At 36.0% G+C, this 26296-nt stretch overlaps 1 protein-coding gene across 1 annotated transcript in view; it reads right to left on the reverse strand.

Moving 5' to 3' along the window:
• DACH2 (dachshund family transcription factor 2) overlaps window positions 1-20705 on the reverse strand; it is a 1617828-nt gene extending 1597123 nt beyond the window's left edge. Inside the window, exon 1 of the mRNA XM_006871308.1 lies at window positions 20197-20705. Coding sequence (XP_006871370.1) covers window positions 20197-20705 — 509 coding nt within the window. The remainder of the gene's footprint in view (window positions 1-20196) is intronic.
• Between the last annotated feature and the right edge of the window lie 5591 nt (window positions 20706-26296).

Consider the following 26296-nt stretch of genomic DNA (forward strand, 5'->3'; position numbering starts at 1 on the left):
CAATGAGACAATATACGATAGAATGAATGTAAAACTAATGTTCTCCCATGTAAACTATCACATAATTCACAATAAAACATTTAAGGGGGAAAAAATCATTGCATTAGGCAAATCTGCTGCAAAAGACCTCTATGATGTATTAAAGAGCAAACCTGTCACTTTGAGGACTGAGGTGAGCCTGATCCAAGCCATGGTATTTTCAATTGCCTCATATGCATGTGAAAGGTGGACAATGAATAAAGAATACAGCGGAAGAATTTACCCATTTCTATTATGGTGTTGGTGAAGAATATGGAATGTACCATGGACTGCCAGAAAAATAAACAAATCTGTCTTGTAGGAAGTACAGTCAGAATGCTCCATAGAAGTAAGGATTACTACACTTCATCTCTTATACATTGGATATGTTTTCAGGAAGGACCATTCCCTAGGAGAAGACATCAAGCTTGGCAAAGTAGAAGATCAGCAAAAAAGAGGAAGACCCCCAGTGAAATGAACTGACATAGTAACAGCAACAATGGGTTCAAATACAACAATTGAGAAGATGGCTCAGGGTCCAGTAGTTTTCGTTCTGTTGTGCATGGAGGTACTATGATTTGAACAGACTCCACAGCATCTAACGACAACAATCAACTTTTCGGTATTTCACCTCCTTGATATTTTCATCCCTCTTTATCAGTTTAACATTATGCATTTCAATCATTACAATCATTTCTTTTCAGAAACCCTCAACTCTCTCACCCCTTTTTTCTTTGTTTATATTCATACCACTTAGCAAAGTCGCCAATTCTAATTAAATCTGCCTCTTTTTTACCAGTACGAATGCAATATTACATGTTACAATTAAAACATACAACTACATTGATCATTTTGAATTTATGACCAGAAATGTCAATTGACATTTAGCATTGCCAGGTCATCAGACTAAAACTTCCTTCTATATCATGTAGATGTCTATTTCACACACTGTCTCTTTTGTCACCCTCACTCACAACCTGGTCTCCCAATTCACTGAGAAAGCAATTAAAAGAGGATTTCTATAGAATCCATTATCATATCAACCATAATCTCCACCCACATGCTCAGCCTTCCCCCAATTAACAATAGCCTTGTTGTTGTTATTGTTGTTAGTGTCACAGGAGTCTGTGCCGACCCATAGTGACCCTGTACAGCATTTCCGAGGAGCAGCTGGTGAGCTTGAAGCGACGACCTAGCAATTCAAACGGCTTTGCAGTCTGGTGCATTAACCCACAGTGCCACACCAGGAATTTGGATTAACCTTGTTGTTGTTGTTAGGTGCCATCAAGTCAGTACGGACTCATAGAGACCTTATGCACAATAGAATGAAACACTGCCCAATCCTAGGCCAACCTCATTACTGTTGCCACGCTTGAGTCCATCAATGCTGCCATTTGGCCAATCCATCTCGTTTGAGGTCTTCCTCTTTTTCTGCGACCCTCCACCTTACCAAACATGATATCCTTGTCCAGCAACTGGTGCCTCCTGACAATATGTCTGAAATATGAGAGATGAAGTTTGGCCATCTTGGCCTCCAAGGAGCACTCTGGTTGCACTTCTTCCAAAATGGATCTATTGGTTCTTTTGGCAGCCCATGGCACTTTCAATATTCTCCTCCAACACCATAAGTCAAACACATCAATTCTTCTATGGTCTTGCTTATTCACTGTCCAGCTTTTGCATGCATATGAGGTTATTGAAAATACCATGGTGCACCTCAGTCCTCAAGCTGACATCTTTGCTCTTCAACACTTTTATAAAAATCTTGTGCAGCAGATTTGCCTAATGCAATACATCTTTGATTTCTTGACTGCTGCTTCCATGAGTGTTGATAGTTGATCCAAGAAGAATGAAGTCCTTGACAACTTCAATCTTTTCTCCATTGATAATAATGTTGTTTATTGGTCCAGTGGTGAGGATTTTTGTGGTCTTTACATTGAGATGTAATCCATACTGAAGGCTGTGCTCTTGGATCTTCATCAGTAAATGTTTTAAGTCCTCTTCACTTTCAGCAAACAAGGTTCTATCATCTGCATATCGCAGGTTGTTAATGAGTCTTCCTCCAATTCTGATGCCACGTTTTTCTTCATAGAACCCAGCTTCTCAGATTATTTGCTCAGCATACAGGTTGAATATTGTTGTTGTTATGTACCGTGGAGTCGGTTACGACTCATAACGACCCTGTACAGGGTTTCCGAGGCTATAAATCTTTATGGGAGCAGAAAGCCTCATCTTTCTCCCGCTGAACAGCTGGTAGTTTTGAACTGCTGACCGTGAGAGCAGCAGCCCGATTCATAACTACTATGCTACCAGAGCTCCTTACAGGTTGAATAAGTATGGTAGAATAAGTATGGTGAAAAAATACAACCCTGTCACACACCTTTCTTAATTTTAAACCATTCAGTGTTCCCATATTCTGTTCGAACAACTAATTCTTGGTCCACATACAGATTCCTCATGAGCACAATTAAGTGTTCCAGAATACTCATATTTCGCAATGGTGTCTTCGTATTTGGCTTATTAGCAGCATTCAGAGCAATTGATTGTGTCCTCCTTATTGATACATTTTAGGTTTTGTTGCTTGCTCTTCTTCCCCCTGACCTCTTTATATTGGTGTGGCCCAGGACTCATTCCTTGAATCCCTCCTCTTTTCTATTTACAGTCCCTCCTGCCCTAAATGTATATCTTTGGTCCAGGCTACTTTCACAAACATCAGACTTGCATATCTAGTACCTACTCTACATCTCTGTTTAAAAGTCTAAATGAGTTCTAAAACCTAGCATATGCAAAGCTGAATTCCTGACCTACCCTCAAAACCATCCACAGCCTTCCCCTTTTCAATTTATGGAAACTCCATCCTCTCAATTTCTCATGTCAAAATCTTAAGAGTTATTCATGATGTTTTTCTTTGTCTCACACCCAATTTCTAATCCATCAGAAAGGTCTTTGAGTTCTACCTCTAAAACTTACCCAAAATCTGACCTATTCTTACTATTGCTACTCTACCACTATGGTCTAAGTCACCACTATCTTTCTCCTGTATCACTACAATAGCATCCTAATTGCCTCTACATCTGCCCAACTAAAGCCTATTCTCAACCTAAAAGTCAGTGTGATCCCTTTTAAAACCTAAGTCAGATGCAATTATACCATTTGCTCAAAATTCTGCAATGATTCCCCATTTTATTCACAGTAAATGCCAATGTCCTCAAAATAACTTATAGAGTCCAACATGACTCTTATTTTCATCATTATGACCACTTTCCTACTACTATGTCCCTCACTCACTCCACTCCATACACAATAATCTCCTTGTTTTTGTTGTTTTTAAGTATCAAAGAGTCAGTTCCAACTCATAGCAACCCTGTATAGGGTTTCCAGGAAATGGCTGGTGGATTTAAACCAATGATCTTTTGGTTAACAGTTCAGTGCTTATCCTACAAAACCACACCATGACTCCAACTTTCTTTATTTTTCCTCAGTTATGTCAAGCACATTCCTATATTTGAGCCTTTGGTCAAGTTGTTTTCTGTGCCAGACATACTCTTTCTTCAGATTCCATTTGGCTAACTCTCCTCCGGTAGGTATTTGTATCTCCTCAAAATATGTGTCAGATTGGTTATGCCATAATTCTCAGTTTTATGTATCTTCCATTTTGTAATTTGATGTAATTACTTTCCATTTTGTCACCTGATATAATTATCCTATGTGTTTAAATTCTAACCTATAAGATGTTATGAGGCAGAAATGATGCAATATTCAGGATTTGGTTGCATCTTGTGTCAATCTCTTTTGAGATCTAAAAGAGTAAACAAATGAGCAGAGAAAAAGGGACCTATCACCAACAAAGAAGAGCTGGGAGTAGAATGCATCCTTTTTTATCTGCATCCCTACACTTTTTGTTGTTAAGTGCCGTTGAGTTGATTCCGACCCATAGCAACCCTGTATAGGGTTTCCAAGGAGCAGCCAGTGAGCTTGAACCACTGACCTTGCAGTTCAAACGACTTTGCATCCCTACACTAAGAACTCCCTAAGCCCAGGAGAAGATTTGTGCCAAGAAACATGGTGATCTCAAAGGAACACCACACCCACAGATATTGAAAGGAGACAAAGACCTTTTTCCTAGTGCTACCAGAGAGAGAAAACCTGTCCTCTGAGCTGGTGCTCTGAATTCTGACTTCTAGTTTCCTAAACTATGAGAGAATAAATTTGTTTGTTAAAACTACAGCAATAAATACTTGTAGTATTTCTGTTATAACAGCAGTAGATAACACACCACCCCTTTAAGTCTGTGAACAAAGCTGACCTTCTCAATGAGGTTTACAATGACTAAAATTGAACCAACTCCAATCCCTGCATGTTCTTACCAATTTTTGTTTTGTTCCATAGCACTTATCACTTTCTAAGATGCAATATAATTTATTTTTTTATTATCACATTGTTTATTATCCAACCTCATCCACCCTATACTGCCATAGAATATAATCTTCAAGGGTACAGATCTCTGTTTGTTGTTTGCTTTTTCCCAATTGATATATTGCAAGCACCTAGAAGAGTTCCTGACACAGAACAGACCCCCAATAACTATAGGAAAAGTTAATGAAGAGTAATAGTTTTGTGTGCATAGTCTTATTTCTACAATATAAAGCTCCCTAAATGCACCCACAGATTGTAGCATAGTATTTTCAACATGAGATAATCTTTTTTTTTTTTTTTAGTAACTATAGTCCCCAGTTTCATAAAATATTTCAATATTATTGATTGATCATTGGTTGCCATCTCTACACACTCTCTTGAATTACTATTATCCTCACTATTACAATCAAGATGTTCACATTTTGTTAGTTCCTAAAGCCTTTCTGTGGAGTCCTGATATGGTGCTGTAGGATAAACACTGGACTGCAAGATCAGTTTGAACTGCAAGGTTGGTGGTTCAAACTCACCAGCTGCTCCTTATACAGAACCTTATACAACAAGAACAAAGCCTTTCTGTACAAGCATATGGAAATGAGTCCACATTGAAGGGAGTTTAGTTATTGTATTTCTGAAGACATCATTATTAGATGGCAATATTTCCTGTCAGAACATTTATTATAGTTAGCATCCTATGTGGTGTTTCTCTGTCCTTCTAGTTTATATCTATTTCCTACCACTAGACTTTCCATGATTCCCTGACTATCTGAAACAATCCACCACCTAACAACTTGTGTGCTAAAGTCAGTCTTTCCAGAATTATAACTTCATAGACAACATGGAGAGCATAGTATATGGGAAGAGGTACCACAGGGGTACCTCTATATATAGTAGGCTGCTTACGTTTCCATTTTATCAACCTATATTTGAGATCAGATGGTAGCCTCACGGAATTGTTATGAAGATAAAACTCAGATAGTGTGTGGCAAGTTTTTAAAAATCTGTGAACTTCTGTATAAAAATAAGGTGCTATTATATTCTAGAAGCTTCATTATAACTATGACTGATGTTGATGTAGTATTGATTTTTTTAAAGTCTGAGATCAAGTGATACCCAAAAGTACCATGTGGTGAAGTGATTAACCATCTACTTATTAAAATTTAGAAATTTAACAATGAAATTATAAAAATATACTCAACTAATTATCAGATTCAATGAGAAAGCACTACAAAGGGGTTTCAAAATACTCATGGGAAAATTTCATTATCTTTTAATTTCATTTTTCCACAAAGTGTTTGAAATCTCCTCATATATAAACTATAAACCAGTGTTATTGTTAGGTGCCATCAAGTTGATTTCAATTCATAAGGAACTTAAGTACAACAGAATTAAATACTGTCTGTGCCAATCTTACAATCATTGCTATTTTTGAGTTCATTGTTGCAAGCCACTTTATCAATCCATCTCATTGAAGGTCTTCCTATTTTTTACTGACCCTCTACTTTACCAAGTGTGATGTTGTTGTTGTTATGTGCCGTGACGTCAGTTCTGACTCATAACGACCCTGTACAGGGTTTCTGAGGCTGTAAATCTTTATGGGAGCATAAAGCCTCATCTTTCTCCTGCGAAACAGCTGGTGGTTTCGAACTGCTGACCGTGAGGTTAGCAGCCTGATTCGTAACCACTACACTACCAAGTGTGATAGTTAAGGTTTTATAAGCCTCATCTTTCTCCTGCGGAACAGCTGGTAGTTTCTAACTGCTGACCGTGAGATTAGCAGCCCGATTCGTAACCACTATGCTTTCAAGTGTGATAGTTAAGGTTTTATGTAAATTTGACTGGGCGAGGATTGTTAGTGGCTTGGCAGTTCCGATGTAGCTATCCTCTATGATAGATCAATATAATGTAATCAATTCAATGTTGAAGTCAGCTATATGCAGTCAATCAATTTCAAGAAAGTTTCCTCTGGGCATGGGACACTCAGGCAACACCTGTTTGCTCTCTGCTGGATCTAGATCTTGCATCTGGTGCGTTCTCTGACCACTGGTTCTTTGGATTTCAGCCAGTGGCCTACTCTTATTATTTCCTGATCCTGGGAGTTGTCAGCAGTCCACCTTCTTATCTGCTGGAACTGTTTGTCTGCTATCTGGCCTGCCAATCTTGGTTCATCAGTCCTGCAGCTACCTGAGTCAGAAGACTGATATCTAACCCACGGACTTCGGACTGACCACCTCTATAATCTGTCTTCTTATATTTATGTATCATTCTCTATATCTGTATCTATATAAAAGCTTCAGTGGTCTTTCTCCCCTAGAGAACCCAGTCTAAGATGCCAACCAGGACTGATCATGCCTGATGATATGTCCAAAGCATGTAAGACGAAGTCTTATCACCTTTGCATCTAAGGAGTATTCTGGCTATTCTACTTCCAAAATAGACCTGTTCTTTCCTCTGGTAATCCATGGTATATTCATTAGTCTCCACCAACACCATACTTCAAAGGCATCAAATTTTCTTAATTCGTCCTTATGCAGCTTTCCCATGCCTAAGCTTTCCCATGCCTATGAGGTGGTTGAAAATATCAAGCCTCTGGAGTCAGGTGCACCTTAGTCCTGAAATTGACACCTTTGCTTTTTAACACTTTGAAGAGGTCTTTTGTAGCAGATTTTTCCAATCCAATACATTTGATTTCTTGACTACTGCTTCCATGAGTGTTGACTTCCATGAAGTTGACTTCCTTGACAACTTCAATATTTGCCCCATGATGTTTATCATGATGTTGTTTATTGGTCCAGTTGTAAGAATTGTTTATTGGTCCAGTTGTAAGAATTGTTGGTTACTTTATGTCAAAGTATATAATCAATACTGAAGGTTATAGTCTTTGATCTTCATCAGTAAGTACTTTAAGTCTTATTTTCAGCAATCAACGTTATATCATCTGCATATCACAGGTTGTTAATGAGTTTTCTTCTAATCTTGATGCCAAATTCTTCTTTATATAGCCTAGCTTCTCAGAGTATTTGCTCAGCATACACTTTGAATAAGTATGGTGAAATGACAATCCTAACACACATCTTTTCTGATAAATCAGTATATATAAATGTAAACATTTTTACATTATTACAAAGTTTTACATGCCTTGCAAGTAATTTTAAACTTTAAGATACATTTTCAGATAGAAGGAATTTAGGAAATATTTAAATGTTACTGGATTTATTAACTATAAAAATGACAAAAAATGTTCATTTTGTTCTTTGATTCAAAATTTAATGTTTATTTTAAAAATCTTGAATGCAGTATTTCAAATTACTCCCTAAAATACAAATTTATCTATAATTGAATACAATAAAAACTGCACACATATGCAAAGGCAAAACTTAACCCTTTTAAAAAATTCATATCTAACATGTATTACAAAAATGTGCCATGGAGAGCTAAAATCAAGCTGACAGACCAGTAATACAAAGGAAACAAAAATATATATATAAGTAGAGACCATCCTAATTTTTTAAATTTAAAATAATATGTGCTAGTGTTGTAAAGGAATGATATTTTAGTGACAGCATGTTCTGATTTCTATTGTTACCAGCTCACTTCAAATGAAATAACATTTCCACATTTTACTTTCTGTTGTTGTTGTTAAGTGCCGTGGAGTAGGTTCCAACTCATAGCAACCCCATTTAGGATTTCCAAGGAGCTGCTGATGGGTTTGAACCACCAGCTTGTGGTTAACAATCCAGTGCTTGTCCTACATTACCATACCAGGACTCCATTTTGCCTTTAGTATTTTTATTCACTATTAAGCATATTTTTAATGACTTCTATTCCTGTTTATGAATCTGTTTAACCTAACCACAAAATAAAACAAATCAATTAGAAGAAATAATCCCTTCAACAACTCTATAGAAATGTATTCATCAGTCCTCTCTACACTGTCTCCCAACTAACAGCCAGTTCATGGTCCATTCTCCATGTCCATGAGAAAGAAATATTTTCTCATCAAGTTTTCTCCACTTCATTCCTTTTCCATTCCTAAATGTATAAAAGTAGCTATACTAAACACATCTGTACCAATTAAACTCTGGCAGTTACTACTACTTCAGAGGCTATCATAAGCAACATATGTCCATCATCAAAATGGTACTCTTGCAGGATATGATCAGCATCAAAGCTATAATGTTTCTTTTTTTCATTACAAGTTAGAAAATATTAATTATTTCATCACAGAGTAGTAATATTTCATGGAAATCTAATTTAGTTCTATACTCTTCAGTGTGTTTTAACCCAAAATTATGATTTCTCTGGTGCCAACAAATGTTTATTTAATTTATAAAAATGATTATTTAGGGGTCTTAAGCACAGGATCAGGAGCTATGGTGGTACAGCAATTAAAGTACTCCACTGCTAACTGCAAGGTCAGCCAGTGTTCCATAGGAGAAAGATATGGCAGTTTACTTCACTGAAGACTTATAACCTTGGGATTCTATGGGGCAGTTCTTCTCTGTCCTATATGGTTGCTTTGAGTTGAAATCATCTTGACAGCAATGGGTTTAGTTTGGTTTAAGCACAGGAAGATGTATTAAAGTCAACAACCGGCATCATGAAGTTTGCCAAGCTTTGATCTGCTAACAGCCTGTCATAAGTACTCTATCCATCATGCATATAAATCTTTCCATAGATAGCAGAAGAGTAAGTCCAGACAAAAACATGAATTTAGTAATCACTAAACATGTACATTGCTCTTCACTATAATGTATATGTTGTATGTCTTTGGATATTTTCTACACGACTCATTTAATTTCAGACTTAACTCAATCTTAACATGCTTCTAGGCTAACTCCTCATGACAACAGTGTATGCTCATAATGTAAGTAAAAATTAATATTGTTGTTAAGCGCTGGTGACTTGGTTCCAACTCATAGTTCACATGCTATTTTCAATGCAATAAGCCAAACAAACCTTAATTAATTCCAAATATTCTTCTTAAACATTTAATTAAACATGCATTCAAATAACCTTGTTTTCCAAAATAACTTAACTTTAAATATAAAACATTTAAAGATCAATGTGTTGCAAACAAATTGAAAACCCAAAACTTTTTCATCTCTTTTGGTTTTTAAAATATAATATTGTATAAGACCACATGCAAAGCAAATCAAACTCTAAATTTGAAGACATGACTAGTTTAATATTACAACACAAATGAAAACAAGCTTTTTAACATGAAAGATTGTTAATCTACAGAGGCATCATTTTATTTCAAAAACATGTCCCACTGAAGAACTAATTTGACTTACAAACTATAGGACTAATAGCCCCTGCAAAAAATATGCATCAGAGAAGAAATACTAAGGTCAATTAACTAGGGTCCTGGTGTGGCACAGTGGGATAGTGCACTGGACTGCAAAGTCAGCAGTTCAAATTCACCAGCCACTCCTCAGAAACCCTATACAGGGTCTCTATGAGTTGGAACTGACTCAACGGCACTTAACAACAACAACATTCTATGCATTCATCAAATATCATGTTTATATCTTAACCCTATGTACAGTTAGACCTTTCTGGTACCATTCTAAATTTTGGGGGGAGTGAGGGGAAGAAGCCAATGTTTATTGATGTAACACATGAGGCAAGTGTAAGAAAGAAAATTTAAGGGAAATTAATAATTAATATGGCAAAAATGTATAACCTCATCAAATATTTCATAATTTAGTAACCAAAATAGGGGAATATATGGTTTATATACCCTAAGTTAAAGTCAACATGACTCTAGAATATAAACTCCATAAAAAAAGGGACCGTTTTGTTCACTCTGCTCATTGTTGTTGCTGTTCACAGCACCCAGAAAATTTCCTGATACACAGTATGCCTTCAATAAGTTATGTTTAAATAACTACATAATAAAATATATGCTATCATGGCAAATCTGATCATGAGAGATCAAAATGATTGTGGAAATCTGTTTGTTTATTTAAATTAAATCCCAGAAAATAAGTGGATAGGAATGAGTCTTCCAAATGTCTACAGATTAAATGTTACAATAAAGATAGTCACTGGGAACTAATTTACAATCTCAAGGGAACTATTCCAGATAAGGTTCTTTGGGGATTTTTGTAATTAAACTTCCTCAGACTGAGCTCAAAATGTAAGCTATATCATAAAAATTCCTCTGTATCTTCAGATGTTGTTGCGGTTGTTAAGTGCCATCGAGTTGGTTCCAACTGATATCAACCCTGTATAGGGTTTCTGAGGAGTGGCTGGTGGGTTTGAACCACCAACTTTATGGTTAGCAGTCCACTGCTTATCTATAGCACCATACCTATATAAACAAGTGTTCAGTGTCTGTGCTTATTACCCTTTCAGAAGGATCAAGGTCTAAAATTCATATATGATAACCTTTTATGAATGGTCATATTAAAGTTTTTATATAATTTCTATGAATTTAATATGTTTTAATAAGGCATTTAAATTTGATATGCTAAAAATAGGTATTGTATAATTTGCACCCATGTTGTGGCACTGTGGCTTAATGCATTGTACTACAACGTAGGTTTGAACTGCAAGGTCAGCAATTCAAGCTCACCAGTTGCTCCAGGGAAACCCTATACAACATTGCTAAAAGTCAGAACTGACTCAAAGGCACTTAGCAGTAAACAATAACACCTCACTACCAAGAGCCATCAACAGATAGGATCGTATTATGTGGTAATTAACTATATATTGTTCTTATGTGTTTAATTTAATACAGCAGCATTTGCTATAAAATGTAAATAGTGCTTTAACAAATATAATAATAAAAAAATAAACTGATATAATTATTGTTTGTTGTGGCTTTATTATGATTTTTAGACAAACAAGTGAGAGACAGACTGCTTCTAGAAGCTCAGAATCTAACACATTGCTGTAGGCTATAATGGTTATAACTGTCAACCCAATACACCTTTTATACAAACCCATAAACACATGAGTGGAAAAATAGCACAGATGTTCATCTCTAATGCAATTTCCATTCAATTTCCTAAGTGCGGTCCCTGTGTGCAAACTAGCTTAACATTACGTTTAGCTTGCAAAATCTTTTAATAAATAATGAATGCAATAAAACTAGCAGATCAATGGCAAGCTGAGAAATCATTAAAAAAAAAAAAATTAAAAAAGGCCTTTTGTGTTTAGGCTGTTGCCCATTTCAAACTTTAATCCAGAAGCAGATCAATATTACTTATTTTTCTTTTTATCCTATCACACAACAGATAGACTAAATGTAGCATAAATGCTGTTGGCAACTAGCAGTTGCCAGCAACATGATAAGATCATTGGACACAATAGTAATTGAATGTTTTATACCTTAACATACACACTACATTATACACTATTAAACAGTCAACTTGCTTTTTTAAAATGAGAGAAGATTTTATAGCAATAAAAATGCTGTGGTTCATTAATATTTTTTCTTAAGATTCTTGTAGTGAATTAAATCATTGTAATGGGTCAAAGAGTACATATACCAGTATTTTCAACCTTAGCATTCCTAGATGAAACAGAATTTTGTTCTATAAAATTAATTGCACCAGAAAGAATTAAGAGTTTCTACTAAATTAAATCATTGTAATGGGTCAAAGAGTACATATACCAGTATTTTCAACCTTAGCATTCCTAGATGAAACAGAATTTTGTTCTATAAAATTAATTGCACCAGAAAGAATTAAGAGTTATTCTTGTAAATGTTGTGGGGGAGGGGAAGCATACTGCATGTTAATTTAAATTTTAATTGTGTTTGGGTTTTAAGATTATTCAGAAAAAAAGTAAATAATCCTTCTTCATAAATATTTGTATTTCTAATCACAAGCTCTAGAAAGAAAGGAGGAAAAACCCTTTCCTACCAAATCATTTTGGATAAACATGCATTTATTTTTGGAAAGATGAATCAGAAGTCAATTGCCACAAGAGGGAGTGATGATACCAAGTAGTATAAATCAAAATCACTAAGAATCATTTTATGGAAATAGAATTATTTTATTCTTAAATCTCAACTATTCATAATACTATAACATCTTCTCTAGGTTTTCACTAAAAGGAAAGGAGTCACACTTTCTTGAAAAATATATTCAGTTCAAATATTCTAATTTCAAATATTACATTTTGATACCCTTACAAGTGCATTTGTGGGAGGTTTATGGCATGATGACATTTTACAATGGCATTGAAATTTCAGAATTAGTGTCTTTTTAATAACTGCATTCTTCATGTAACTATTTCTACTTAGCATTTTTAAATAACAGCAATTAGTGCAAAGAATTATGGTAAGAAAAGTACATCGTATTCAACACATATGAATTAGGAGCCTATTGCTTACATAACATTAGGGTTAATGAAAATTCTGCAATGAGTGTTCCTAAAGTTAAAAACGACTCCTCAAAAAATTATTCTTACAAGTCTAAGGCTCTTGTTTTATGTAACAAATTCAGTTCTCTTTTAAGGATATCAGGATAGGTACTGATAAAGATTTCAACTTGCTCTCTAGCTATATTATATTTAATTTTGCATAAAGCTACTTTATTACATGTTACATTCACAGTCACAATACAAAACCATTTCACCCATTATAACATATAAATTTAACTTAAAATAAGGATATATATAGTGAGATCTCGCCTTGAAGACATTCTGATGATTTAAACAAATCTGTTAAAAAGGTGTGGTTGTCCATAAATTTATTGAAGTTTATTATAAAATTTCTTTAAAATAGAATATTGCATGTGTCCTAAACTTCCAAGATCAGCCTAATACTGGAGATTAATTTTTGACTGAATAGTTTAAGACCTCAACAGTATCAGTTAACAGTATTTCTCAATTTCCTATTCCAATAAACATAAAAATAAAATGTTTTTGAAAATTTACTGTGTTGTTATTGTAAGTGCTGTCGAGTCAGCTCTGACTCATAGTGACCCTGGGTTTCCAAGGAGTAGCTGATTGATTTGAACTGCCAACCTTGCAGTTCAAACCTACCTTAAAATCCATTAAAGCCTACAAAGAGAAACTATTTATAAAAGCTGATTTATGTATGTGTGCGTGTGCCCATATCTATATCTAAATCAATTTATATACTTGTAAATATAGATATACATATCTTCAAAGTTGAACATGAGAAAAATTGGATCTGCTTTCTTAAATCTGCATTTTCAAGTATCAGACTTTAAAAAGTTTTATTTCCTAGAATACTAAATTCAAAATATGTCACAAAATTGATAGTATTGTTTCTCTCTTAGAACCAAGGCACTGAAGCCATGGGTTAAACAAAATGAAATATGGTAGTTATGATATTTAATGCAGGTAAGTAACAAATTAAAGTTCCTTTTGATTTGCACAAACTAGCCTAAGAATAAGATAACAAAAATAGCATTTATTATTACTGTGTGATTTATGATTTACCAATAATTATCTGGAATATGAATACAGGAAATAGTAAAATAAAATCAATACTTTTAAGATTTTTATCACTGCAAAATGAGGAAATGATGAATATACTAGTAATAGGCTGCCCCTCACTACTGAAAAAGGAACATTAAATCCTGAAGAAGTTCTAAATCCCTTGGTAAGAGTATATTACAACTGCATCAAGTCAACAAGAAGCTTATTAGTAAGGATTACGAAACTAATGCCCTTCTGTAATCAACTTGGATATAGTGTTATTCTATAATTTCAATGTGTCCCTATCATACATTACTTATTCTCATTTTTGCTACTATGATTAAATATTAATGTGGAGGCACTATTAAACAGCTATATTATATTTAGGTTTTAATATATTGATTTCCACCATTTTGGAATAATTCAAAACAAAGCATGAAAATTAACTCTTTCTCATGAAGAATTTTATGATTAGTAGATTTTTTTTCTAATTCTTAAATAAAATAAAATAAATTTAGTTGTTCTAGCAGAAGATGGAAAAAAGGATGCTGTCACTTTAAAAGCTTCAATCTCTTTGACATTGCTGGCAGTGTGTAGGAACATTAATGCATCTGTCATGATAACAAGCTAAGAATAACATCTAGACATCAAACCGAGAAGAGAATCCATCTGAAGTGATTCATTCAGATCTGTCTCATTGATTTATTAAACACAGGGCAACATCTGCAGCCTCACAGAGCTGCTTGGCAAAATTAATGCAAGATCAATTCAAATGGAAAAAAGTGCAAAAGAGATAAATCAAAACACAATTTGCAAGCAGTTCCACAATCAGGCTTATTGGGTACAAATGCTCAATTTCCCTTCCAAAGCAAATGTGTTTAAATGTTGTTTTATATTTTTAGAACTGTGTGATCTGAAATGACAGTGAAGAGTTTTGCAGGTTGAGTGTTGAAATAGAAGAAAAGGAGAGAAAAAATGCTACCAAAGACCTTTTAAATATGCAACAAGAATATCATTAATACCTAATTGTTTTGCTTTGGGGGAAAGGTTCAATGTCCTTTCTCCAAAAACATAATATTTTCAGTTTTGGATTAATTAGATCAATTTAATGCATAGTTGAAATTTATAGAAAGGATAAAACTAAATAATTTGCATCTTTAAAGGCACAAAATGAAAAGGCACTGGAGATCTTAGATCGCTAATTGAAAATATAATATATAGTAATTAAGATTTTCCACAATTATATTTGCCTGTTGGACACATTTTTAGAATATCTAGACATTTCATTAAGACAAAATAAGACTACTTAAGAAGGCATCAAATAATTCAGAAAGTATCTTCTACAGCTATTAGATACTTCCTTTGTAAAACCATATAAGCTATTAATATCTGAAGATCATTGCATCCTAATTATTATTGGTATTCATGTGCTATACATGGGATATAATATCACATATAAATATCCAAAGATGTACTCTATCATATTATGGATCATTTCTTCAATGTAGTATCTATTACCTAATAAATGAATGTTTAGAGCATATATTGTATCATCTGCAGATTTAGATAAATAAAAAATGTTGGTTATGTAAAAATGCATATTTAAAATGAATGTAAGCATGGAAATTCTGTGCAGTGGCACATGACTAGATTTCTTTAATTATAATATCATGCTTCTAATAAAAGAGTATTGTGACTATCTAATATCAAATCATACTTATGCTCTATTACATACTGCCAAAATACCAATAAACTGCAATTGGGCCATTTCAAATATTAATTTAAAAAAATAATTTTATTCATTTGAATATATGTTGAATCATGTTTCCAAATGTATTATGAAAATATTCTCTCTTAATCATAAAATTCTTGTTTCTTGAAGCATACATTTAACTACAAGTGTAATTTAATGATGAAGTACCATTAAATTGTATTCTTCAAATGAAATTAAATACCAATCATAAAATCTGACAATGTTATTTTTATATATTAATAGGTAGATTTTTTTTAAAGTCACACTAAAATGCATTGGTTTTCAAATTTAGTGAATACCAATTTTTAATTTAATAATTTACTGTTACACTAAACTTTGAAGAACATAGAAAATACATTGCATATGAGTGAGACCTTGCTTTCCCTATCTGTCACCACATTTCTCTGACATTAAAAACTTCAAATTATTTTTTATTTTCTAAAAGAAACGAAAAAAGAAGGGGGAAAAAATAAAAGGCGTAGTGACCTACAAAGAAAAATACCTAAAGCAGAATAATTTTTCCATTGGGGGGGGTCTATTATTCACACTTTAAAAATAATCCTCCAAATAACCACCTTACAATTAATTTCTAAAGTTAAGGGGCATAAAGGGAAAATTCTATGTAGCTCTTTGAAATTACAGTGGCTTAAAGCTTTAGTTATTTAACGAACAACCAAATGCCCAAAAGTTTTAGTCTTAACAATTCTCTGGTAGCTGAGGCAAGTATGTTTCACCAACTTCTTTTCCAGGAAGATAACTGTATATTTTGATAATTGGCTAAAAACAAAATAGTTAAATGGGGCACTAGTATAGTTCTTGTTATGACTGTCAGTATTATCAAAGAAATAATCATGTGTCTATTTTACTTAATCATTTTTTTCAGTGCACATTAATAAAAATTTTCCCTGCATCAAAGTGTCACTTAGTAGAAATATGGTAAGGTCCTTGAAAAGGATGAATTTGAGAAGGATTTATATTGTATGTTCTGGAGTAGTGTAGAGAGAACTCCAAAGTAAAATAGCCTAAGTCAGGATTTATATTCTTTCCCAAATATTTGGTACAGGGTTTATATCAATTATGTAGGGGTAAAAAAATTTGCCAATGACACCATTACAAATAAGACTTCCATTCAAAAACACATTATGGAAATTCATCTATTAAAACATGAAGATGAACCTCTTCTTTCAAATAAGAATATTACAGTATCCACTCACTGAAAATGTACTTTTTACTTGCACTTTTTTCCCATATCTAGTAGTGCTAAGAAGACATAGTCGTGAATGACAATTTCATCTAGTCAGACCTCTATTGGTACATTGATCATCTTCTCTGGGCATCTCTCTAAGTTCTTCTGCTCCATCTTTCATTGCTTGTCATGGCATCAGTCTGCTTTTATGCCTATATCTTTTCTTTCTTCCAAGCCTTTTGTCTCTTCTTATGCTTCTCTTGGGCTTCATTACTATTTACATCCCTCATCTTTCTTTCCATTGAATAGAAAAGTCATAAAATAATGTTAACCTAAGCACTAACTTCACAATTTCTAAAAAGACCCTGAATATTTTTTAATGATTTGAGGTATATATACATTTATGCAAATAACATTATCTTAAGTTAGAAAGTATATATTATAATCATTATCATATTTCACAATTTTCAACAATATTATGAGGACCATTTTGCAGTGGCAAAATTTGCTTATTTTACCATTAATGAGTTTTTTGCGAGAAACTGTGGTTTTTTTTTTTGTTTTTTTTTTTTTCCTTTCTTGAAATTGCAATGTAGATGTGTTTCCAATAGTTTTCCACATCTTCAACCTTGGATTGTATTCACAGACTATATTTCATAATTTTCACAATGTTATGTTATAATACTTGTGATATGATTCTAAAAATTGTGTGTAATAAATAAAATGTCCATAAATAAAAAAATAAAGAGGAGATACATGCATAATATCTCAAATGTGATTTTTCCTACATATTAAATATTTCTGTATCACCTTTGTAAACACACATATACATAAACAAATACAATTTGATTCAAGCAAAAGAAAAATTAGTAATGTAAATGCTATGATATGAAGTATATAAAACTTGACTGCATTAAAAGAATAGAGTAGAAACAAATTATGTTATAGGGTCCAAAAATAGAAAAAACAAAAATTTTTAAAATATACCTGCCTCTGGATACAGAATAAGTTATCATTTTCCCTTTAGTAAGAAGCTCTAAAAAAAAGAGAAAAGTTTCTGTTTACAGAGAAAAACATGAAAATCACATTAAAATACTAATCTGTTTGTTGTTTTTTTTAATGAAGTCTGATTTTGAAAATATATATATATAATTTAATATTAAGGAAAAAATAATTTCCTAAGGGTATGAACTGTTCCACTTTAAAAATGGGCATCTGTATGTGAGTGAGAAATAGAAAGGGAGGGAGAGGAGAGATAGCTAATAAGAGGACAGATTCTCATGTCTGCAATTGTTTACATGTTAAGTCTTTCTGAATGGCAACAAATGAACCAGATAGCCTCCATTCCAAGTCTCTTATAGCCCCATGAGCATGCGTAATAACAAAGTGCTTTGTGGTCAAAATAAAATTTCTTTTCTACTATTCTAATCCATAATTGCTTATTTTATTAAGGGATCAGTTAGCCTTTGTGTTTTAAGCCCATCTATCTTCCTTAAGAAAATCTGATGTAATAAATTAGGTTCATAAGCCCTAGATATCAACCAGGCAAGAGTTTTCATATGAACAGGTTTCTGTTTAATTACTTGAGTCCAGAGGAACATTACTCAAGAAAAAAAAAAAAAAAAAAGGTTTCCTTGTAAGTTTTATATTAAGATAATATGGCAGTAAGCAACAGTTTGTCTACATGTTGTCAGTTTACTTCAACTATCTATAACAATTTGGATTGTACAACATATGTGACAAGGTTACAGTTTTAATTCATAGGCCCAGAGATCTTATGATTTTAAATTTCATTGTCAGAAAGTGTTTCTGGCAAAATAATCAACACATTCTTTTGCTCCTTTAACAGGGTGAATGGTGATTTCTTGGTTTACATGCCAATCATATCTGTCAAACGCTTATTTTTCTAACTGTGACATTACCAGATTAGAAATGGAATAAAAACACTAATTAACCAGTGTTTAAAAATCAAATCATCTTGAATATAGTTTTCTTTCTTTTTTTTATTTTTAACTCAGAAACATTTAACACAATTTGCTTCTCATATGCAAATGGACATGTGTTTTATAATGTACCTCTAAACTGTGCTGAAAGAGGTGCATTTACAACCAATAAGACTAATCATCATTGTTAAGGGAATCCTCTCTTTGGGGAGTGGGATTCTTCCAATTGTTTGTATGGTTGGGATGTCTGACAGCATCCTTTCTAGAAAACCTACCAACGTCTACTCCAACTCCCAACCCAGCTGGTGTTCATACCCCACATTGCCCTCCTTGCAGATGGCCCCAAAGGGATAATCCCAGAAAAGTGACAACAGTCATCGTTTTGTTTTTTGTTTTTTTTAAATACGCATCTACTTTCCTGTATCGTGTATTGGGAAGCTTTTTTAATCAAGAAAGAGTGCATGTCCTCACACTCATTTGTGTGCATGCACACACATACAACTGCGCGCACACCCGCAACTACAAATACACACACCAGCAGCACATACACCATGAGCTCTCTCTCAAAACAAGCACACAGGACGGGGATCAATTCACCCTCCGGGATGGATTTTAGACTTCAGACCCCCTACATCCCCAAATGCTGTGTTCCCCTTTGCCAGCTTGTTGTTGTTGTTGTTAAGTGCCGTCGAGTCGGTTCCGACCCATAGCGACCCTGTACAGGGTTTCCGAGGGTGTAAATCCTTACGGGAGTAGAAAGCCTCATCTTTCTCCCGCGGAGCGGCTGAGTTTCGAACCGCTGACCTTAAGGTTCGCAGCCCGATTCTGGTAGCGTAGTGGTTACGAATCGGGCTGCGAACCTTAAGGTCAGCGGTTCGAAACTACCAGCCGCTCCGCGGGAGAAAGATGAGGCTTTCTACTCCCGTAAAGATTTACACCCTCGGAAACCCTGTACAGGGTCGCTATGGGTCGGAACCGACTCGACGGCACTTAACAACAACAACAACAACGCTACCAGAGCTCCTTTGCCAGCTTAGGAACCCAATTTACAGCTCAGCCAGCCCCCACCCCCTTCTCCAAGAAAGCCCTAGGTGTCAGTGTTCAGGAGAAAATCTATCCGACCCTTATGGCCAAAAAAGAGCAAGAAAGAAAGCCAAATAGAGAAATAAACAAATAACCACAAACAGCCAAGAAGCCATGCAAGATAGGGGCTAAGGGCTGGAAAGTTTCAGAAGAGTGCAAACTGAAGTTTGTGCGGGACTTTATTATACTCCTGCCACTGAGCGCAAAGTAGGAATGTGCGTGGTTAATGAATGAGTCCTTCAAGTCCTCTTGCTCCTCGGATTACAGCGGGAGGAGTAAAGGCAAGCTAGTTAAGACCCCTTACAGACAGGGAAATTTGAATGAGGGGGGTGAGACATGCAGAAGGGGGCAAAGGGAGACAGGTAGAGAAGCCAAATTAAAAAAGAGTGCCTCACCTGGCATTGGTGCAATCAGTGAACAAAGTTTCGAAGTCTTTCCTGGTGATAAGTTTGCAGCGGTTCACCCCTGGCTGGATGGCCCCCAGTCCGCGGAGGATCCGAACCTGCTCTACAGTACACACCACAGGGGTTATGTCCAGTCTCTTCAACTTGGTGTACACGGTGTGCAGCCCTCCCACTAGGTGCTTAAGGAACAGATCAAAGACTTGAGGCAGGCAGATCAGCTCCTGGCCGTCCATCAGAAACGAAGCCACCTTCACCCCATGCATGTCGACCATTCGGCATTCATTAGCGGTGGTGTTTACGCTGTTGCTGCTGCCACTACCAACCACGCCACTCCCCGCGTTGCCGCTGTGATTACTGACCAAGAAACTGTTGATCATACTGGGAGTGAGACAAGGGGGCTCTCCTGGAGTCGAGTACAGGGGTTCTGCCCGAAATAAATCCCCCCGGACGCCTGCGCCGCTGGAAGTTGTAGAGATCGCCGGAGGTGCTGAGACAGACATAGTCATTCAGTTTTAATCCTATGTCCTCCAGTCCTCGCTGTCTTGTTCTCACTCCTCTAAGTACCCTCTCACTCACTCTTTCACTCTCCCACCCACTCTGATTCGCTCTTGCTCGTTCAGAACAGTTCGCAAGACCAACAGTCAGGCTCACTTACCCGCTGTAGCTCACCCACCACGGAGCAAACTGTGAGCCGCCTAGACCCGCCGCGGCCCCAGACCCCACCCCCGCCACACCCCCTCCCGAGACTGGCAGCGTCCCCCAGCCAATGAGCCCCACCGCCTCGGCGCCAGAATGCGCCCAATGGCTGCCGCTGGCGAAGGGGTGGAGACTCCCTGCTCTGACCTCCGATTACCTGAGGCGGCCGACTAAGGCTAGCAGGTGAATTGGGATCGAGATTTAGCAGGGGGCAGTGTGGTGCCTCTGCTCTTCTAGCTTACATTCAGAAAGAAGAACGTCCACCTATCACGTAGAGCTGTCAAAGTGGCAGAATCAACTAACCCCTCCTCTCAGCGCCTCCCAAGTGTCGGAGTAAGAACACAAAGCGGAACTCCAGAAAGCACCTCCCCTCTCCCAGCACCACAGTTCCATAAAGGACAGGAAGGTGATAGCTCTAATTCCACTTGCGAATTGCTTTCAAACTCTACAGGGTGCTAATAGCCGGTTTCGTCCAGCTTCCGTGGAAAAGATTCTAATGAGTTCAGAAGTAAGCAGCTTAGATCTCCTCCAGCCCACCTTGTGCATTTGGTGCAAGTTCTCCAACCCAGAACACAAAGGAACAAGCGTCAGAGTTAACACTTAAATCAGAGTTGCTTGTTGCCAATCTTCTCCTACGCACTGACATTTAGAAACACTTGGGATACTCTTCCAACACTTTGAAAAACCAGCATAAAGATTTGGTTTGTGGATGGCAGACTGACTACCCATTCTACAGTACTTCCGCAACTGTCCTGGAAGAGATTGTGTTTTCTGTGTCCCCCCACTAAAATTGGTAGGAAAGGTTCCTTTATGACTCAAAGCAGTCCTTACAGAAAATGAGGAAAGAACCAAGGTTTGCTCTCTATAATGTATCCTTACTCCTTCACCTATGGGATAAAAAGTAAATTTATTATACTCCTGCCACTGAGCGCAAAGTAGGAATGTGCGTGGTTAATGAATGAGTCCTTCAAGTCTTCTTGCTCCACTTGTCAAGGGCCCCAAAACACAGTACAGGAGTTCATTATGAGCAAAATGTCTGAGCAGGATACATTCCAGGGAAGAGGCATGGTTTTTTTCACACAGCATATAGTGGTTAGCCCACCTAGGCAAAATTATTTTCAGATTCCTTGTCAAGCTTTTGATTTTCTGAAATACAAGGTATTTGACTCTCCTCGAGTCAAAATGCTAAAAAAAAAAAAAAAAACAGTGGTGATATTTGCTTTCGGGGTACTGTGAAGAGTGTAACATAATAGAATGGACTATATGCATTAACAAAATATTTTAAATTGTTTTTGCTATTTTAAATTGGTTTTGCTAGTTTGATACTGCTGTGGGAAGAAGGAGCAAAAAAAGTTAAGGACAGTTAAGAGGAGATGGCAGAGACAGGAAAAGATTCAACAAAAAACAAGAGATTTTCCTTGAAACAACAGGACTCTGTGATACAGGGATTGAAACATAGTCTGAATCAGTAAGAGAGGAAATAATGTTAAAATATTTGTCTGTCTTATGTATATTGATTTCCCTTGCCTACAACTGTAAAGCAGACACTTCAGTGGGATAGAAAGGAATATCAGGAAATATGATTACAGAAAGCTTATAAGCCCGCCTTCAGCCTATAACTGATTGTAATACCTAAAAGGTGTTCCAGAACTTGCCCAGTGAAATAGACTTCCTGTGGAGCCTTTGCAGTCTATAGGATCTTAGGTGGAACCCTGAGCCCCATCCAGAACTCCTGAGGTGGGACATTCCCACTTGAAAGGACAAGCAAACCAACCTGGAACCACTAGAGAAACAGAAGATTCTTCTTGAAAGAAAGACCAGAGGAAAAACCTAAAACAAAAATGGCAGTCAGATTGGCTACTACAAGAGCAAACAAGTTGTTTGCTGGGGAGCCATCGAGGCAAGCAATCAAGTACCTTCAGGACAAATGCCCCTCCAAGACTTAAACTCAAAGGGAGCACATGAATAGGCATGTAAGCTTGCTGGCAAACACTTTGGTCTACTGGTAAGTGGAAGAGGGAGAAAGGCAGCAAATGAAGAAATGGGCTGAGTTCAACCACATTCCATAGACTCCCATTGACCTGGAGATGAAAGAAAGAAGAGGAAGGGCTGGTTGGTCTGACTTGGGGTCTCCTAAGCCCATGGACAAGGACATAGCCACAGAGCGCTAGAACTGAGAGTGAAACGCCCAGAAGATATGAAGTGAGGGGAGATGCACAAGAATGCCCAAACTTGTAGATAGTATTCATTCAAATTATCTTTGATGGCTTGATGATCAGAACTCGACTAGAGGAAGATTTTTTTTAATTTTTTGATAAAGGAAAAAAGTGTAAATTGCTACAATTTGATGAACTTGGCCTATACTTGTGGGTGTAGTAGCTCAACATACCAACTGAGAGTGAAGGAGTCTTCACATCAAGGATCATTCCTATCCCTTCTGTATATAGGGTTGATAGGGATGGGCAACTTAGATATTCGCTACCTAAAATGAGAGGGGCTATAAAGGCACAAAGTGACTGGCTTACAAGTTTTCAAGAGGAGTTTAATTTAAGAGTGTGAGGAGGAAGGCAGAATCCCCACTGAATAGTATTCATCTTGTCTAGATGGATTTCGTGAAGAGACGGGAATAAGATTCTTATGATTCAATAGTGAATAACTGTTATCATGAATAATTGCAACTGTCACAACTATAAAAGTAGAAGTTTTGTAACAAAAAAAGGAGAGTAGTTAATCTTATAGTCCAGAAACAGAGGACCCTATGACCATCAAGGGAGAAAAGTACAAGTGCAATGTGGGACCCTATCCAGAGAAGCAGTGACACCAGAGATAGAGACAGAGATGAAGGTATGGAGCTACAGAGCTAGATTTATGGAAAGAGAAAGGCTGTGTACTGGAGGCCAGGTGCTGGTGGCCAGGAGGCAGTCTCACAGAATGTGCCCTTTGGTTGTTTAAATGATTGTATATTCCAGAGTGTTTTTGTGTATATCCTCCACCCAAATCAAACAGAGGGAATAGAAGCAAATACTGTTGAGTGATGATTGTAATCATTGCAATGAAATGATGAATGTAAAACTGATGTTCCCCCATTTAAACTATCACTCAATTCACAATAAAAACTTTAAAAAAAAAAAAAAAGTAGAGGTTTTCAAAAAAGAATACAACAGCACTTACAGAAATGTTTGTTACCAAGAATTGGAAGATAAATCCCAAATTATGTTCAGCAGGTGTTCTGACAGAAGTAACTTGCCATTTGATCACTTAATGTGTTGAAAATTCCAAGTGAATAAGTTTGACTGTAAAGGAACGTTTTCTTTCAAAATGACTTTTATTGTGTTAGTAATCCTAAAGCCAAGTTACTGCACCCATTTTGTCTAGGCTCTTTTAATCCTAGAGTCATTTGGGGTTTTAGCGGTAGAACATTAATTACACAAACTCTTTGATGATTTAATTAAGAAACTTTGAAATATAAAGCAAATAGGCAGAGTATTAAAACCAAAATGATTATTTGTAATTTTGAAAAACAAATGTATTTTGACAACTTTAGAAGAGACCAAAGCTAGCTATATCTGGCATGTTTAATGTGACCTAGCAGATTTATAGTAATATTTAAATTACACCAGTAGATTAAGATTCAAATTTTACTAGAAATACTAAGACTAAAATTATTCATTGAATATTACATGTTGAAGTCCTTTGGAAGTTTTCAATACACAAAATGCCCTAGGCTTCATTATTTGAATTCCTTCCCATTGCAATCTTCTGGAAAGTAAACTTGGTTGTGGTAATATTCTTAAGTGATACTTATAATTTAAGGATTTAATTATTTATATCTAAGAGGTCAAGTGTTGTCCACTTAGATTTTCTTAATATTTCAATTACTCTATTATTATTGCTGCTATTTCTATAGTATTGTTATCCATGATTTGAGATTAACGAGGTAATCAAGTTCTACATAGTTCATTCTTTCTTTCTTTTTTTAAAAGTTTTTAATATGAATTGAGTGAAAGTTTACAGGGCAGATCATCAGTTTTACATTCAACAAATCATACACCTTGTTTCATTACAATGCTTATAATCTCCTCCATGGACCATCAGATAACAGTATTTCTCTATATTCACTTTAGCTATTTTTGTGACAGTCACAATTAGTCATGATAACAATTCTCACTATTGAATTATAAGAATCTTATACCCATCTCTTTTAACCAGACCCATCTAGACAAGATGAAAACTATTCAGTGGGGACTCTTTCTTCCCCCACACATTCTTACACTAAAATCCCTCTTGAAATCTTGTAAGCCAGTCACATCGGGTCTTTATCACTCTCTCATTTTAGGTAGCCAGTGTCTAAGTTGCTCATCCCTACCTACTCTGTGTACAGAGGGGATAGCATTGATACTTGATGTGAAGACTCCTTCTCTATCTGTAAGTATTTAGAGTTACTACCTCTATGAGTATAAGTCAAGTTCATCAAATTGTAGCAATTTACCTTTGTTTCCTTTATCAAAAATTGGTTTTTGTTTGTTTCTTTGTTTGTTTTTTATCTTCCTGTAGTTGAGTTCTGAATATCAAGCCATCGAGGCTAGGTCAAATGGTTACTAACTGCAAGTTTAGGTGTTCTTGTGCATCTCCCCTCACTTCATATCAACTGGATGCTTCTCTCTCAGCCCTTTGTGGCTATGTCCTTTTCCATGGGCTCAGGTGTCCTCAGGTCTCACCACACTTTGAAGCAACCAACCCTTCCTCTTCTCGCTCTCATCTCCTGGTCAATGGGAGTCCATGGAACATGATTGAACTCAGACCATTTCTTCATTGCTGCCTCTTTTCCTCTTCCAAACACCAGTAGACCAGAGTGGTCATCAGCAAGCTTACATGCCTGCTCATGTGTTCCCTTTGAGTTTCAGTCTCAGAGGGAGGTTCGTCCAGAAGGAATTTGATAGCTTCCCAGCAAACAACTTGCTTGTTTCTGTTTCTTGGGCATGATGATTGGTTTGTTTTTTGTGGGATTTTGTTTTGTTTTGTTTTGTTGGTGTTTTTTATGCTTTCTTGTTGCCTCCAGGTAGATGTGGTCAGGAGTTGGGCTTCCCTTTCACACTTCTTATTACTCGTCTCAGAGTAACTGTTTCAGGTTTTTTCACCTACCTGGTGTATACCAGCTGGTATTTGTTCTTGTGTGGATTGTGGAATTTTATAGGGTGTGAATGTAGTTTGACCATATGACAGCAATTGCTATTTCTTCTTGGGTAATGTAGGGAGAGAAAGAGCCCTCTAAATGTAAAGAGGGGACAAAAAAACAAAACAGAAACAGCAAAAAAGACAGATTGGCTACTGTAGTCTATAATCACAGAAAAGAGAAAAGAAGAAGAAAAAAGAAATCTGTAGCCTAATATGAGTA

This window comes from Chrysochloris asiatica, unplaced genomic scaffold (assembly GCF_000296735.1).
Source record: "Chrysochloris asiatica unplaced genomic scaffold, ChrAsi1.0 scaffold00167, whole genome shotgun sequence".
Taxonomy (NCBI): domain Eukaryota; kingdom Metazoa; phylum Chordata; class Mammalia; order Afrosoricida; family Chrysochloridae; genus Chrysochloris; species Chrysochloris asiatica.